This window comes from Arachis ipaensis, chromosome B06 (assembly GCF_000816755.2).
Source record: "Arachis ipaensis cultivar K30076 chromosome B06, Araip1.1, whole genome shotgun sequence".
NCBI lineage: Eukaryota > Viridiplantae > Streptophyta > Magnoliopsida > Fabales > Fabaceae > Arachis > Arachis ipaensis.
The window spans coordinates 1,147,991-1,164,513 of record NC_029790.2 but is presented as its reverse complement, the minus strand read 5'-3'; the positions used below and the strand labels follow the sequence as shown (position 1 = coordinate 1,164,513).

The following is a 16,523-nucleotide window of genomic DNA, read 5'->3' as shown; positions in this document are numbered from 1 at the left end:
AAATCAAACAGAATACTAAATCATAATTTAATTCTATATACTTTACACCAAATACAATATAATTTTTTTTAGAAAAAGGACAAATTAGTTTCTGAACTTTTAATTTGTGGACAAATTCGTCCCTGAAAATTGAAAAATAAAAATTCGCCCCTCACCATTCAAAACGCATGACAGATGGGTCCTCTCGTGCAAAGTGCTCCCTCAAACGTAATAGAGACAGCTTATGTGGCGCTTATTTGGCGTGTTATGTGCCTATGTGTCGATACGGTATTGTTGAGGAAGCTTTGGGTGTCCGTTGTGAAGAAGGTTTGGGACAAATAGGTCCCTATCGCTTAAAATGCAACCATTTTAGAACATTGAGTGTAGTTCCTGTGTTTAAATGTAATTCTGAAGAAGGCCATATGAATTCCACACAATTACTTAATGCCATAGCACACATATCTGTGATCTTTTTCCTCCAAAAAATACAATGATTGATCTTTTCTGTGTTGTCGTTTTCATGTAAAGTAGCACCACTGAAGCTTCGTTGGTGTAGTTGAGGGTGTCATATATACTGGTAAGTACCTTTATTTCGAAAACTTATTGTATTGTGCTTTCTAACATTATTTGTTATGCATGTCGTGAGGGGATTTTTGGGTAATGTAATTAGTAAGGGACATGGAAGATGGGTTATGTAGGGTTTAGGGTTTAGATAAGTGCTGATTTAATAATATTTAGGGCTAATCCTGGTAGATAAGTTTGGTTCGGTATTAACTATTTGGATCTTTTGTGATGAACAATATTACAAATGGATGATGTTTTTGTTGTTCTTGTTTTTCATCATAGGGGCTACTTTTCAAGGGTTCCTGTTGGTAGTTGGTTTATCTACATGATAAAGTTAAGAGGTTTCCCACCAATGGACTTGAATTTTGTAAATTTTGGTGATTTAATAACATTGTTCAAAGGACTGGGATATCAAGCATACAAGGAGGCATACTAGTATGATCCAAAGAGTAAGGATATAGAGTCAGGGCTGCATGTACTGAAGGGAGATGCAGGAATCAACTAGATACAGCAAGGTAAGATGAACAAAGACACTAATGAGTTTTATATTTTTTTCGATTATCCTATTGATGATCCTGAGCTTGCAGAGGGTGCTGGTAAGAAAAATGCTAAGGTAGAGGAAGATGTCGTTCGAATTGAAGTAGAGAAATTGGATCACTCGTCGTCTGATCATGATAGTTATGAGAGTGCGGAGGATAAGTTGTATGCACCTCCACCTCCCGGTTATGAAAGTAACAGTGAGAGTGGTGAAGATGGTGTCAGTAGGACTGTGGCCGTCAAAGAAAAGAGAAAACAAGTACCTGATTCCTCTAAGACAACAACTCAACCCAAGAAATAACCAAAAAAACAAGCAAGACGTGTGTTTCAGAATACAAAATCTAATGTAAAAAAGAATGGGCCTGCTCAAGGCCTGCACAAGCACTATTTAGATCTACAGCCCGGTCTTTATCACGGCCAACTCCTAAGCCGTTTAGACCTAAGCAATCCATAAGAAGAAAACACGTGACAAAAAAAACCCTCTCTATTTGGACCACCTACCCAGCCTGAACAGCATCCACCCTCTCCACATCAACCAACTACGTCAGGGGCCTCTCCACAAACTTTGACATCAGCAGGCAAAGCAACTCGGTGGTCGTTCAAGTTCATCCCTACTCCATGACTCAACAAGCCTAGCAGTTAACACTATCAGTGTAGAAATTTAGCAAACAACTCTTTTTGGAAACAATGTGATTGTATAACTCGCATACTTCAGTTGTGCTTTATTTTGGCAAACTACATATTTATACTTCTTTTATGACATTGACATCTCTTTCAAGAGATTAATATATACTTCGACTTATTTAATCATATGTATGAAGGTTATGCCATTAACTTACTTAGTTCAATAGCTTCATACACATTTTTCATCACTTTGCTGGATATAACATCGTTTTAATACATTACTTTTGTCTGAAAAAGATACAACTACTCATGGTAACTAATCCCAAACCTTATTACAACACTTTTTTTGACTTACTAATAAACTTTTCAACGAATATTGGCAATAATGGAAGCCAAAATTACACACTAAATACTACAACAACAAACCAATACACATTAATATTTTTCTTGCTTTCTATATGCAACAACTTCTTCTTCAAATCAGTTAGTCTCTGTTCTACTATTTTCTTTCCAAGATACACTTTCAGATCATCAACCTCATTTTTAGTCATGAGTTTGTCTTTGCCTCCTATTGTTACAACATGGTCATCCAGCCATAAGAAGAACTTGCAATAACTGGAATTGTTCAACTGCATGATCCTCAGAACAAAAATCTTATGAAGAAAATCCGTATAATTAAAATCAATAAAACAAAATCACCAACTTACCTTAAAGAATGGGCATCCAAAGAACAATCTGTTAGAGTTCATCGCCGTCCTCGATTTGTACAATATAGCATACACTCCACATTTACACATTGGAGCAATCTCGTCTTTCTCCTCTTCAATTTCCACGCATTTAATGGTGGATAGCAGTGAAATTCGTCGTGTGCTGGATGAAGCTCCTTCACTGACCATAAAACACTGCACAATACCACTCTTAAGCTCTCAGAAACTACAATGACAATGACGATTAGGTTAAATTAAGGGTGTTTATGGATCAGATCGGATTTTGTGTAGGGTTTAGGGTTCAATTTAAAGACTTAGGGCACATAAGCAAAATCAACCCTTTTTCAGCCAAGAATAAATTTGTTCCTAAATATCCTTCAAGCTTTATACATTTACTGATTTACACCATATCGGTGAAGTTCCCCCTAACACCAAAATCTATCCATCATGCATTTTAAATAGTGAGGAACGAATTTGTATTTTCCAATGTTTGAAAAATAAATTTATTTACGAATGAAAAATCCAAGAACTAATTTTTCTTTTCCCAAACTTTTTTTAGTCTGTCTTCCTATTTCAATCTCTCCTCCAAACGTAGCCGTCTAGTTGATTAAGTATACTTTTTCTACTACAAGTCTACAGCTACTTTCTCTTAATTTCATCTTCCTCTACGCAACCCTTGTGTTGTTAATCTTAGCCTCGTTCTTGTTCCTACTTTTTTGCTTTCTTCTCCGAACTTTTCTCATTCTCTACTAAAGACTTCATCTTTCACTTTTTCTCCATCAAATTCCATTGACTTAACTCGCTTCCCACGTTACTGCTTCCTCATCAACCCACTTCCCATCTTCTCTGCTCAATTCAGGTAACGTTTCTTTCCATCTTTTTTGTTCTTATTTATTTATTCATTTGTGGTGTTTTGGTTTCATCAAATTTGCTTATTGTTGCCAAGATTGGTATTTTACTTACAAGTAAATAAATTCAGTGTGTTACTACTGTGTCTCAGTTTCAGAATTCTGTTCAGTTGAATATTGATGTAGTATGTTGCTACCCCTGCTAAAGTTGTTGGTGCCCCAGCTTCAAGGTCATTGCTTTTACACAGATGTTTTATAATTGAGAGGTGCTGTTTAGTGCAAAATAATTTACATGGACCCTTAATGAATAAGGATGGTGAAAGTAATTGCACATTTAGTAGGCAAAAAAGTCGAAAATCGAGAGATTATGGTGAACGAGAATAAAGCATCCCATTTGCTGAAGTTTTTGTGCGAGATTGTATTTTATGTATAATTGTGATTGGCAATTTGACATGATTTGTTAATTTAGTCTCACATTGTGATTAAAGTTATGAGTATATTTGGATGTGATGTTAGAAGGGACAGAAAAAAATATTGAAATTTTCTTTGTTTTGGCAGACTATAATGAAATGCCGTGGAGCTAAGAGTTAGGAATTTAGGATACCAATAATTGATGCCAATGAAATCAGTTGTAAACAGTGAATTATTATCCTTCAAAAAGTGTATTGTACTTGAAAGTTGAATTGACATGAAATTATTGAAAAAGAATTACATAGAAGAGAAAGAATGGCCCAATGTGTTACCAACGTTCTGCACAATTGATATTGATTCTTAGTATAACTTTAGGAGGTTTTCTTCTATCGACTTAATTTTGTTATGTGCTTGGAATATCTGCTATGCTGACATGTTAGAATGATACTTTACATGCAGTGTTTCCATCAATTTTTTTGGAATTTCAGTGTTGATGCTCAGATAGATCATGATCAGGTATGTAGTCCATTCTCTGTTAATAAGCTCTTTCTATTTGTGTGTTGCCAACTTTAAGCACATCCCATTAACATAATTGTCTTGGCAGTATCAAGCTACTGATTCATGATTTTTTATTTTTATTTTTTTTTGCTTGTTCTGCAAATAGGAACCTGTTTCAACCATTTAATGTATTGTTATATCTCTGTTTTCCTTTGAATATTCTAATTTGGATCCTGTTGTGTTTGTAGAGTCTTGTTGTAATCATTTTGTCTTTCGGGTATGGACTGCATGGATGTTCATGCCTACTGTTAAGTGTGTGAACAATGTTTAGAAGGCCAAGGGGTCCCGATGTTTTTAGTATATTCAAATGCAAAGATCAAGGGGAATCATCTCTGGCAACAGATTTACTTCAAAATATTCCACTAGAGGTTGAATTGTCTGATTATAGAAGGGTCCCAAGTCCTGACAGTGAGAGCCCTTCCGGACTTCTTCATGGTGAGAGCCTAAATGCAGAACCTATTGCTGATTTAGATCTCTTCTTCGAAAGGCTTTACAGCTACTACTGTGAGAAAGGGATTTGGTGCATCATTATAAAATGGATTGGTGAACTTCTTAGCCTGGGTTTCACCATATGTTTTTCGGGATTTTTTCTACTATATGTTGATTGGAATGGGCTCCGCAATGCAAAGTGTGGGATGGATGCGGTTGAGTCTGGAATTAAGCCCTGTGATCTTGCTAAAGAAGCTCTTCATGAACACCCATTAACCCCAATGACTCTTACGAAAGCTATTATAGTTGGATACTTAGGAATATTTTCCATGTATTGGATATTTTGCTTCTTGAGATTCTTTGCCCAGCTAAAGGATACTTTGGAAATCCGAGAGTTTTATTACAATAGGTAAATATGAATGATAAGAAATTAAATGCGTTGAATCAAATGGTTAATTCTCCATTGCTTATGTGCTTTTTCCACTATTGTTCTCGTGCAGTCTCCATGTTACAGACAATGAAATACAAACAATGTCCTGGGCTACTATTATTGAAAAAGTTGTTAGGGTACAAAGTTCTAAACATCTTTGTGTTGTAAAGAATCTGTCTGCCCATGACATGGTAATGAGATTGATGCGGAAGGAGAACTACTTAATTGGGATGCTAAACAAGGGTGTGCTTGCCTTCCCCATTTCTCAATGGGTTCCAGGTGCTGGTCCTACAGTGGCATATAGTCCTAATGGAACCCATTATCGTCTAACACTAACTAAGACCCTTGAGTGGACTTTGAATTGGTGCATCTTGCAAAGCATGTTTGATCGGTATGTTAGAGATTATACAATTACCTTTTATCCAAAAAATGAGTCTGTTGTTGTTTGATCATATAACTTTGTGGATAATTTGGTGAATTTTCATCATCTTTGGTTTATCCACTATTTTTCTCTTTAGACCATTTTGGGTAAATGATTTGTTGGTTGAATGATGCAATGACAATTTAGATGCAGGATGGCACTTATTAGAATGTTACAATTGATATCATGTTTAAGTATTTTGTTACTCTTCAGGGACACATTTCATGTTATTCTACCTGTTATACTTGAACTTCATAGTGAAAGTCGGGATTTATTGTTGTATTTTTGCTTTGTTTCCTGATGAATGCACTTAGATGTACATATGTGATGATTAATTGGTATTTGTTAGAATGTTCATATGCTGAACCTTTTTCATTGATATGTTATTGTTTGAATGCAAATTTCGTTGCAGGAACTTTTGTGTGAAAAGGGATTTTGTGTCAAATCCAAATGCATTACAGAAAAGGCTTATGGTAGTTGGCTTTGCAATGCTTTTACTTTCTCCATTTCTTATCATATTCATGTTGGTATATCTCTTTCTGAGGCATGCTGAACAACTTTATAACCATCCAAGCACGGCATCATCTCGGAGATGGTCAAATTTGTCAAGGTGGATATTTAGGGAATTCAATGAGGTATCACTATTATTTTTCTTGATTTCCCTTCTATCATGACTCTTTTCCATGTGAAAGATCAGTTCTTCTGAAAGCTAAAGTTTATGGTGGAGGTCATGAATGTCTATATATGTATGTCGTGTATTCCCTGTGTTCAAATAGCAGTTAATGAATTACCACTTGTCAACTTAATCACATTAGTTAAACTGGAAATGATGTTAGCTGGCATGTCCTTCCACTTTTTTTTATAATAAAATAAAATAAAAAGAATAGGTTTTGAATTTATTTGAGTTCAACGAATTCCACGTTATTTAACATAACTATTAAACTTTTTTTTATATAAGCTATTTGAAGAGAACATATATATCATTAGATAGTTATTAACTTAGTAAGTAACTTGTATGCGATATTTTGAAAGTTTTTGGAGATTAAGTTTTATGTTCTATATGTGCTTTCTCTCTCGTAGTTTTATTTTAATCTAAAGGTATTAATTGCTTGAAAGTGGTGTTAACTATTTATAGCTTTAAAGTAATTTACCTAGTTATAATAGTTAACATAATCATATGTTATTTTACTTTTATAGTAAATCTCATCAATAACTTGTGTCTCAGGTGGAGCATCTCTTCAAACATCGAATTTATAGCGGTGTCTTGCATGCGTCTGAATATATCAAGCAATTTCCTTCACCTATCATATCTATCATTGCAAAATTCATCTCTTTTGTATCGGGTGGCTTTGCTGCAATTCTGATCATCATAGCTTTTCTTGAGGAGTCTCTGCTCGAGGGCCATGTATGATATCTGTTTAGTTTTGACAATGTTATTTAGCATGTCATGACAGTCATTAGTTTATTTTTAACAAAAACTCATTACAGATATTTGGCCGGAATCTGTTTTGGTATGCCGCTGTTTTTGGAACTATAACTGCCATCAGCCGGGCTGCAATTACAACTGAGCTGTTGGTCTTAGACCCTGAGGGAACCATGTCTATGGTGGTTCAGTATACACATTATATGCCAAAAAGATGGCGTGGCAAAGAAAATACTGAAATGGTTCGCATCGAGTTTGAAACCTTATTCCAGGTACTATACCGGATATGTTTGTTTAATGCATTCTCATTAAGCTATACCCAACGTTTACTTGTTAGCTTACTCTTGAATATTACTTCTGGTCCTCCTATATTTTTATGTGGTGCAGTACACTGGAATGATGCTACTTGAGGAGATGGCCTCGATTTTCCTCACACCATATTTACTTCTGTTTGTTGTTCCAAAGGTCATTGCTGTACTTGGATATAATGTTATTTATACTCCGTATGGTATAATGTATTAACTCTTTCATTTTTCTCTCTTTTGCAGCGGGTTGATGATATATTGCAGTTCATTTCTGATTTTACCGTAAATGTTGAAGGTGTTGGTCATGTTTGCAGGTTGGTGAGCAAATTTTTGGTTTTCATCATTTTCAATTTGCATTCCTCTTCTCCTGTGTATTCATTTACGAAATTTTTTATTTTGGTCCTCAGTTTTAATGTCTTAATTAATGGGTTGTACCCGAGATGTTGTCACAGTTTTAGCACCTTTGATTTTCAAGAGCATGGAAACAGCCGTTATGGTTCCCCACACAATGCGCCACGTAATCGAAGGAGCTCACAGGGGAAGATGGAGAAATCATTGTTGAGGTATGGTCTTAGAGGAGCTTGTTTTAGTCACAGTATTAATAATTGATTACATTGCTACTTCATCAAATATTGTTTCAACATATATCAGATAAGTAGTTAATTGTCTGAAATCCTTTGCTCCAAGAAAGAATAGTCAGTTACCTATTAATCTATTTTTGGCTTAAAAAATTATTTCTTTTACTGTTGTGATTATGTTGAAACCATGCATATTTTCTAAGCTATAATAACAAGGATATTGTTGGGGAAATCAGAGATATTTTGACCAGCAAACTATTAGATAACACCATTTTCTTTTCTTTTTGGATGAGTTTGTTTGGTTTGCATTTTCATTTTCAGATTTTACAATTTTGTGAATAAAGAAAGAAAATAGTTAAAACAATAAAATCCTATTATCTGTTTTCACTTACTTTTTTTTCTCGCACAAAATTCTAAAAATAGAAAATACTGAAGAAAAAAAAATACAAACTGAAGAGGCATAAACCAGTAATTATCAGCTCGAATACTTTCAATCTCCATGTTATTTTTCTCTCGTTCTATGAATGGCTCTTTCATATAAATGGTAATCATGTAATTAATCAAAGGAAAATAATGATAATTTTGAACTTTGCCACTAGGACTTTTAGATTTGTTTAACTTGTGTTGTCATTACAGTTTTCAGAGTAGTTACCCTTCATGGGACCCGAATGTTCTAGGGAAGCAGTTTTTGCGAAATGTTAGAAGCTTCAGAGAGCAGAGGTTATCAGGATACAGAAGCGGACATGCATTTTCCTGTCCACAATGGAGGGGTCGTCCGAATGTGGGAGGCGATGGAGAAAGAAACCAGTTCATATCCTGGGAAGTGCCAAACAGTATTCTTGAAACTGCCAACCAAAAGAATCATCCCTACCTGATTGACTGGTACTATACATCTCAACCTTGTGATGCGGCTCTCGAAGATGTTCCATCAGAACCTTTCGGAGTAACTGAGCCTGCATACGAAGAATACTCACATGAGTGTTGTGAGGATCGCGCTGCGTCGACTCCAATCTTCAGGGAAAGCCTTATTAAGGATGAAAATTCAAATGAACTGTTCCCAAATGCCCAGAGTCATTGGTGGGATAAATGTCGGCTGCAAGGTGGACAAGTTCAAACAAGCTTTTTTGAGCCTCCGGATTTCAATCACCGAACAGAATATAGTCATTGTGAAGAGTTTTCTAACCGAGGAGCAGAGGATCAAGATCAAGAACATTGCTTGTACTGGCAAAACCACCATTGGTTATCTAGAGAAGCTTGCTCAGATGACTTAGAGGCAGGAGAATTTAATCTTCATTTTGATAATGTTTATAGCAGACCTCCAGAATCACCCACTGTAAATTCCAGATCTTCTAGCTTTGAGTGATGAATTTTGCCCCACATTTATTTCTTAGGGGAGTTTCTTGCTTGAATTCCCAAGGCATGATTGTCCCATCTAATTTTACTTGTATTGACATTTGATTCTTTGCTGTATATAAATCCATTTGTGTTTACTGAGCCTTGGCTTAATGTTGGAAGGTCATTAAGGATGGTTGCAAGGGGTCTGGAAATGCCTTCTACTTCCAGGTGTAAGAACCATTAAAAAAATTAGAGAGAAAAAGGAAATGTTTTATGTTGTCCGGTCTCTAAATTTGTCAACTCATATCATTTTCATGGTTATTTGTTCTATTAAAACAAAAAGTGACAACTAGAATGAGAGGTGGTCTGTTTTACCATCTTTAAAAACCAGTTAAAAATTGTGCAGGGTAAAATTAGTTATACAAGTAAATTTATGTTGCTTCTTATAACAGAATAAGCTAATGTCTGAGGAAGGAGTGTGACAACTGAAAAAAGATCTACTTTAGAATATGATATATTTTCTGATATGGTGGAAACTCAGGTGCAGTCGACTTTATGTGAAGTAGATATCTGAGAGCCTTTAGATGATTTGACTAAATTTTCATCTAACAGTTCTTAGATATCAACTTCATATGAAGTCGACTTCACCTAAGTTTTCACCTTCTGATATGTCCTTTCTGATATATTTTCATACCACATACAAGTGGTCCAGTAAAAGTGATGTCTAAGCATGAGAAACTGAGGAACAGGAACACCAAATTGGTATAGAAAAAAGCAAAACAATACTTATTGCTCTGTTTGCACTTTGCATTGTACTTGCTCAGTGTCCTCCATGTGACTGATGAACTAAAAAAACAAATAAAAATAAAAACGAACTTTGGGGTGATAATTTCCCAAGAGGGTGTGGTTTTCTCATGCTGCTGCTACTTATGGCTCCTCATTGTATGGGTCCTACAACCCATCTTATGATTTAGGCTTCTCCAAGTGCAACACAGCTCTCTGCATTCTCTAGGACCCATAAGACACTCAAGGAAAGGACAATATCATGAACATAATGGATGCTGCAACTAATCATTTCCTTTCGTTTGTGATCTAAGCAATGACACTAAAAGCAATGTTACTTTTTTTCAACTATAATCGTATTGTGGCACTCACTTTATCACTAACTATCATTTCAAGAAATTATTTTTAAAAAAATACTGATAATGTATGATTTTTATATACATTTCTCTTACAAATGCTTGTGTTGCAGAATTAGAACTTAGATAAGCAGAGAAAGACATGACCTTAATTCTAAAACTCTGCAAATACTTAACATGTGCCCATGTCCATTTTTGTCACTATTAAGGACTGGAAATTCAGAAAACAGAAAGATAAAATGGTAAAGATTTTTTTTTTTTTTTTGGAAAAAGGAAATGTTATGTTACATTAAACCTCATTTTCCAGAGGAATGATTGCACTTTTGGATCCACGGCAATAACGGAATGGAAAGAATGATCTTCTGGTTCTGCTATTACAATCTTCACTGGCACTAGCATGATTCTGATTATGCCTATTTTGATGAATAATGGCTTGAACATCTAAGTAAACTTGTCTATCATTTGCAGAATCCATTGAAAAGGATCTTCTAATAGGCTGAAGAGAAGAGAATTGATCATCTTTCTTTCCAACATCAATGCACTCATCTCCCATTATTGAAACATGGTGGCACTTCCATGGTTTCTTCCTTGCAAAGCTAGAGTAACTCCTACTGTGTGCTATGCTTTCCCCTGAGTCATTATTCATCACTTGTTGCTGCATCTGTGGCAGTGTTGTAATTCCTTCATGTTCTGCTCCAACTTCAATGACCACAAAATCTTCATCACTTGCCATGTTAGAGAGCAAGTGAGAGTCCTGAGGGGAAGAACTGGGGGCTATGATACGGTCAGTTGGAAGCTGCGTGTTGCCGGAGATACTTGTTCTGCAGAGAGGGCAATTTGCATTGGTTTGAAGCCAAATATGAATGCAATCCAAGTGAAATGCATGGTTGCAATTTGGAAGAACTTTGAGCATTTCCCTTTCTTGAAACTCTGTCAAACAAACCACACAGGCAGAGATGCTTTGAAAATCTTTTGTGAATTGAAATGCTGGGATTTCTTGGATGGAAGATTCATCTAAGCCAAGGTTGAGGATCCTTGGAGAGAATGCTATGAAGGGATCTTCATCGTGTGGATGCGGATGCATCCGCAGGAAGGAGATCCATCTTAGAGGGTTAACATGGTGGCAATTTGAGCAGCATTTTGTAACAAAAGATAAGTAGGTAATGAGTATGAAAAGTGTGGGCGGTATGAGAGGCAGGACAATAACAAATATGAGTAGAGAAGAATCTGATGAAGGTTGATGTTGATATTCTTCAAAGTGAGTGTGGTTGTGGTTCAATGCCATATGAGATATGAGCATACAGAGGCACCAGATCTTTCTTATCTTGGACAGAATGCAAAGGAGTCGTTATTAGTTATAAAATTGTAAGGAACGTGCACATGTGTTTGACTTTATGATTAAGCTACCTATACTACTACAAAGCACGGTGTTTGATTGAGTATTAGATAAGAGAAAAGCTTGAGGGTTAGTAATTTGATTTAGTATTAGATTTATAAAATATAGTATTTAGATTTATAATAGGAGGAGATTTAAATGGTTATGTTGGGAAAAAAGTGACTGTGTATGAGAGTATTCACGGAGGCCATGGTTTCGGGGTGATCAATGTCGAGGGTAAAACTATTTTGGATTTTTCCTCAACCATTGGTCTTCTCATTGCAAATACATGTTTTAAAAAGAGAGATGATCATCTTATAACTTATAAGAGTGGCATGACAAGCTCTCAAATCGACTTCTTTTTGTTGAGGAGAGTCAACCGAAAATTTTGCGTTAATTGTAAAATTATCCCAGGAGAGAGTTTAACAACACAACATAGGGTGCTCGTCATGGATTTTTGCGTTGAGCAAAAGTTGAGGAAAAGACATCATACGAAGAACCCAAGGACGAGGTGGTGGCGGATGAAAGGTGAGGAACAAAGAAACTTCCTAAGACGGGTAGGAGAAGAGGTAAAGTGGGATGGGAATGGAAGCGCAGAAGAGATGTGGAGGGAGATGACAGAAGTTATTAGAAGAACAGCAAAAGAAAGTTTTGGTGAATCTAAAGGAATAGGACCAAAAGATAAGGAGTCCTGGTGGTGGAATGCGAGTGTACAAGAAAAGATAAAGATAAAAAGGAAGTGCTTTAAAGAGTGGTCTTTATGCCGCAACGCAGATAACTAGGAAAAATATAAGGCGGCTAAGAAAGAGATAAACGTGGCTGTAAGTGAAGAAAGAACAAGAGCATATGAGGGTCTCTACTAATCTTTGGACATGAAAGAAGGAGAAAAAGGTATATATAGAATCGCAAAGAGCCGTAAAAGAAGAACGAGAGATTTGGATCATGTTAAGTGCATAAAGGATAAGGATGAAGAGGTGTTGGCTCAAGAGGAGAAGATTAATGAAAGGTGGAAGAACTACTTCTACGAGTTATTTAACCGAGCCTTGGTCGGTTATGCACAAGGGAAGAAGATCAAAACTTTGACTACTATCAAAGGATTCGAGACTTGGAGGTAAAAGATGCTCTAAAGCAGATAAAAAATGGCAGGACAGTAGGACCTGATAATATCCCGATTGAGGTTTGGAAGGGCCTTGTAGAAAAAGGCATCAACTGGTTAACCAAGCTTTTTAATGAGATTTTAAGATCAAAGAAGATGCCTGATGAGTGGAGAAAGAGCACCTTGGTACCTATTTACAAGAATAAGGGAGATATACAAAGTTGCGAAAACTATAGAGGGATCAAGCTCATGAGTCATACCATGAAGTTTTGGGAAAGGGTGATAGAACGGAGGTTGAGAAAAGAGACACAAGTAACAGAGAACCAATTTGGATTTATGCCAGACAGATCTACCACTAAAGCGATATACCTATTAAGAAGGATGATGGAGAGGTATCGTAGTAATAAAAGTGATCTACATATGGTGTTTATTGATTTGAAAAAAACGTATGATAGGGTGTCAAGGGAGGTCTTATGGAAGGTTTTAGAAAAGAGGAGAGTAAAGATTGCATATATTCGTGCAATTAAAGACATGTATGATGGGACCACAACTAGTGTGAAGACTCAAGGTGGTGTGACAGAGGAATTTTCTATTGGTATAGAATTACACCAGGGATCATCTTTAAATCCATACATTTTCACATTAGTTTTGGAAGTACTCACAAAGCACATCCAAAAACCTGTGCCATGGTGCATGTTTTTTGCCGATGATATCGTCCTTATGGAAGAATCAAGAGAAGACCTAAATAAGAAGTTAGACTTATGAAGAGAAGCTCTAGAAGTGTATGGTCTGCGCATAAGCCATAGCAAGACGGAATATATAGAATGTAAGTTCAGTCTGAGAATGGAAAACTCTAATATAAAGATGAAGATTGGAGAAAACATTCTACGAGAAGTTAAAAGTTTTAAGTATTTTGGGTGCATCATACAGGATAATAGAGAGATTGAACAGGATGTAAATCATATGATCCAAGCAGGTTGGTCAAATGGCGAAGTGCATCTGGTTTTATATGTGACAAAAAAAGTGTCTTTAAAACTTAAAGGTAAATTCTATCGCACCGCTATAAGATCGGCTATGTTTTATGGTACGGAGTGTTGGGCGGCCAAAGGGGAGCACGAATATAAGTTGAGTGTGGCAGAGATGAAGATGTTGAGATGGATAAGTGGTCATACGCGATTGTATAAAATATGGAACGAAAAAGGGAGTACGAACATAAGTTGAGTGTAGCAGAGATAAAGATATTGAGATGGGTGAGTGATCGTATGTAATTGAATAAAATAAGGAACGAAGATATAAGGAAAAGAGTTGGAGTAGCACCAATTGTGAAAAAGTTGGTTGAATCGCGTCTCATGTGGTTTGGACATGTAAGAAGATCGATACAACACCCAGTCAGGAGGGTGGATGAGATGGAAGATGGATAAAGGGCGAAAGGTAGAGGAAGACCTAAGAAGGTCATCCATGAGGTGGTCAAACGAAATCTACATCTAAACGGTCTCTTGGTAAACATGATACATGACAGAGCACAATGACATTGTTTGATTCATGTAGTTGATCCCATCTAGTGGGACAAGACTTTGTTGTTGTTGTTGTTTGTAGTATTTAGATTTATAATATAGAATTCAAAAATAAAGGTTTACAATTTAGAATATATAATTTAAAATAAACAAATAATTTTTAAAAGGTTGACCGATATTAGCTAAAAAAAATTGATTACCTACAAGGAGGAAGCAAAGCAAACAGGGAACAGGGTAAAGAGGAGTACGGAGGAGGCCATGGGGGAAGTTTGCGGCAGAGATAAGAGATTCCGGTAACCATGGAGCGAGGATATGGCTTGGAACGAACTTTCAACACTGCCAAGGAGGCCGCAAGAGCCTATGACTCTGCTGCTTTTGGTACGAGAGGTGCTTCCACCATCTCAGTTTTCCAAATCAGTATCCATTAACCAGCAATAATGCTAATGCTAAGTCCTCTATTAATAAATCTTCAACTACTAGTCTTGTTAAACAAGTTTTTGAGTTTGAGTGTTTAGATGACAAATTGCTATAGGAACTCTTAGAATGTGATTAACAATTTTGTCTCAACACAATGTATCCATAGTCTTTATAATAGTTTGTTTGTTTTAAAAATAACGTCAGTTAAAAATCAATTTGAATGTCTGGGTAAGGTTGGTTTCTAGGCTTACGTTCTGTATGGAAATAGAAATAAGCTTAATTTATTGATTTATTTGATAATTTTATTGCTTGGCATATCCAAAACCCGGTAAAAAAGTATAATAATCAGAATTCAGAGCACCTAAGAAAGAAACAACACAGAAGACCGGAAAACATAAATATAATAATTTTCAAAATGAACACCTTCGACATTGATCAATCCAAGAACAAATAGAATGGTAGATCCCTATATGATAGAAATAAAAGAATAATTTATCTAAACAAATGAAATGAAAATAGAGATCTATTATCTCTTATTACAGAATGCAGCTTCTAGCTAGGTAGGGATGTGCGTGTAGTAGCATCTTGCCCCTGAAGGAGTTCTTCCAACAACTTATTGTCAAAGTATTCCAACTCAAAAGAAGTGGTAGTAGTGTAGTGATCAAGTTGATGCATATGTTCTTGCTGTTGTTGTGATCTTCTAGAAGAACCGGAAGAAGAAGCAGCGACATAGTCATTTGGGAAATTGAGAATGGCTCTATGACCACGAAAATGGAAAGCAGCAGCATCATAGGCTCTAGCAGCTTGTTCAGCAGTGTCAAAGGTACCAAGCCAAATACGAGTCCCTTTCCTGGTTGGGTCTCTAATCTCAGCAGCGAATTTGCCCCATGGCCTCCTACGAATCCCTCTGTAGTGTCTCTCTCCCTCCATTGATGGTTGATTCAGTAATAGTTTGAATGATAATAATCTTTATATGTGAATAAAACTAGTAAAGTCTCATACTTTATCGTCTAAAGTGAAATTTTAAATTTTAGAGGATCTAAATTTGTATAATATTCGGATCGCAGGCGTGCAAGTTTGACTGGTGAAGAGGGATCGGAGAAGGTCGTAACTGACGGTTTGACTTTCAACTTCTTGTATCTTCTTGTTGACCTAACCTCCATCATAAATCACAATCTTGGAATGCAACAAACCAATTTTTTTTTTTTTTACTAAAGATAGAAGACTCGAACCCACAATTTTTTAATTGAGTATGAGAAGACTATGTCATTTGAACTATTATTCATTGGCATGCAACAAACCAATTTATTACAGTTAAAAATGGAATTCGTATTTTTTTTATATAAATCTTTTATATATTCTTTTACGGGAGAGTAGATCTTCTTCAGTGAGAAAAAAATTGGATGATATCCAGTGTTCAATCTAATCATTCATTGCTCTCTATCTCTTATTTATTTCTGATCTCACTCATAAAACCAAAGGTGAGAGATCACACTGTATTCTATCAATTGTTAAAAAAATTGGAGAGGATCTTTTTCCCTTTTATGGTATTAAAAATAAATTTGTTATCTTCTCTTTCTTTTTATTAATTATTTTTACTATCAAAAATAAAAAATATACAAAAAAAAATACACAAAAGTAATATATATAAGATTTTTCTATTATTAATTTTTCTCATTCGTAATATCCCTCCAATTTACAATTTTTAATAATTTTTTCTTTTATATGTTTACGATAATATTTTTTTAATTTTTTTCTAAATAATGTAATTTAAAAAAATTTCATTTCACATGAACTTTTCCTTGGCAAGGTCCAACCAACTTTTTTGTTTTT

The 16,523-nt window shown here is 35.6% G+C and overlaps 3 protein-coding genes across 3 annotated transcripts; 1 reads left to right on the top strand and 2 right to left on the bottom strand.

Annotated features, from left to right (window-relative positions):
* On the top strand, positions 2,891-9,435 carry LOC107645261 (autophagy-related protein 9). The gene is made up of 12 exons (XM_016349251.2): positions 2,891-3,270; positions 3,412-3,489; positions 4,130-4,186; positions 4,417-5,066; positions 5,158-5,478; positions 5,921-6,143; positions 6,734-6,913; positions 6,997-7,203; positions 7,319-7,396; positions 7,480-7,550; positions 7,689-7,799; positions 8,451-9,435. Exons 4-12 carry the CDS (start codon positions 4,492-4,494, stop codon positions 9,175-9,177), a joined length of 2,493 nt encoding a protein of 830 aa, XP_016204737.1. The 5' UTR covers positions 2,891-3,270; positions 3,412-3,489; positions 4,130-4,186; positions 4,417-4,491; the 3' UTR covers positions 9,178-9,435.
* LOC107647879 (RING-H2 finger protein ATL16-like) lies at positions 10,347-11,683 on the bottom strand. Its single transcript, XM_016351927.2, has one exon. The coding sequence runs from the start codon at positions 11,586-11,588 to the stop codon at positions 10,578-10,580; it is 1,011 nt and encodes a 336-aa protein (XP_016207413.1). The 5' UTR covers positions 11,589-11,683; the 3' UTR covers positions 10,347-10,577.
* Positions 14,952-15,718, bottom strand: LOC107647880 (ethylene-responsive transcription factor ERF098). The gene has a single exon (XM_016351928.2). The coding sequence runs from the start codon at positions 15,618-15,620 to the stop codon at positions 15,243-15,245; it is 378 nt and encodes a 125-aa protein (XP_016207414.1). The 5' UTR covers positions 15,621-15,718; the 3' UTR covers positions 14,952-15,242.

Bases quoted from the DNA above. Each gene is read 5' to 3' on its own strand.
- LOC107647880 (XM_016351928.2), bottom strand. From the start codon at position 15,620: ATGGAGGGAGAGAGACACTACAGAGGGATTCGTAGGAGGCCATGGGGC.
- LOC107647879 (XM_016351927.2), bottom strand. From the start codon at position 11,588: ATGCTCATATCTCATATGGCATTGAACCACAACCACACTCACTTTGAA.
- LOC107645261 (XM_016349251.2), top strand. From the start codon at position 4,492: ATGTTTAGAAGGCCAAGGGGTCCCGATGTTTTTAGTATATTCAAATGC. The intron at 5,067-5,157 runs GTAAATATGAAT...GTTCTCGTGCAG, and splicing joins CGAGAGTTTTATTACAATAG to TCTCCATGTTACAGACAATG. The intron at 7,397-7,479 runs GTCATTGCTGTA...TCTCTTTTGCAG, and splicing joins TTCTGTTTGTTGTTCCAAAG to CGGGTTGATGATATATTGCA.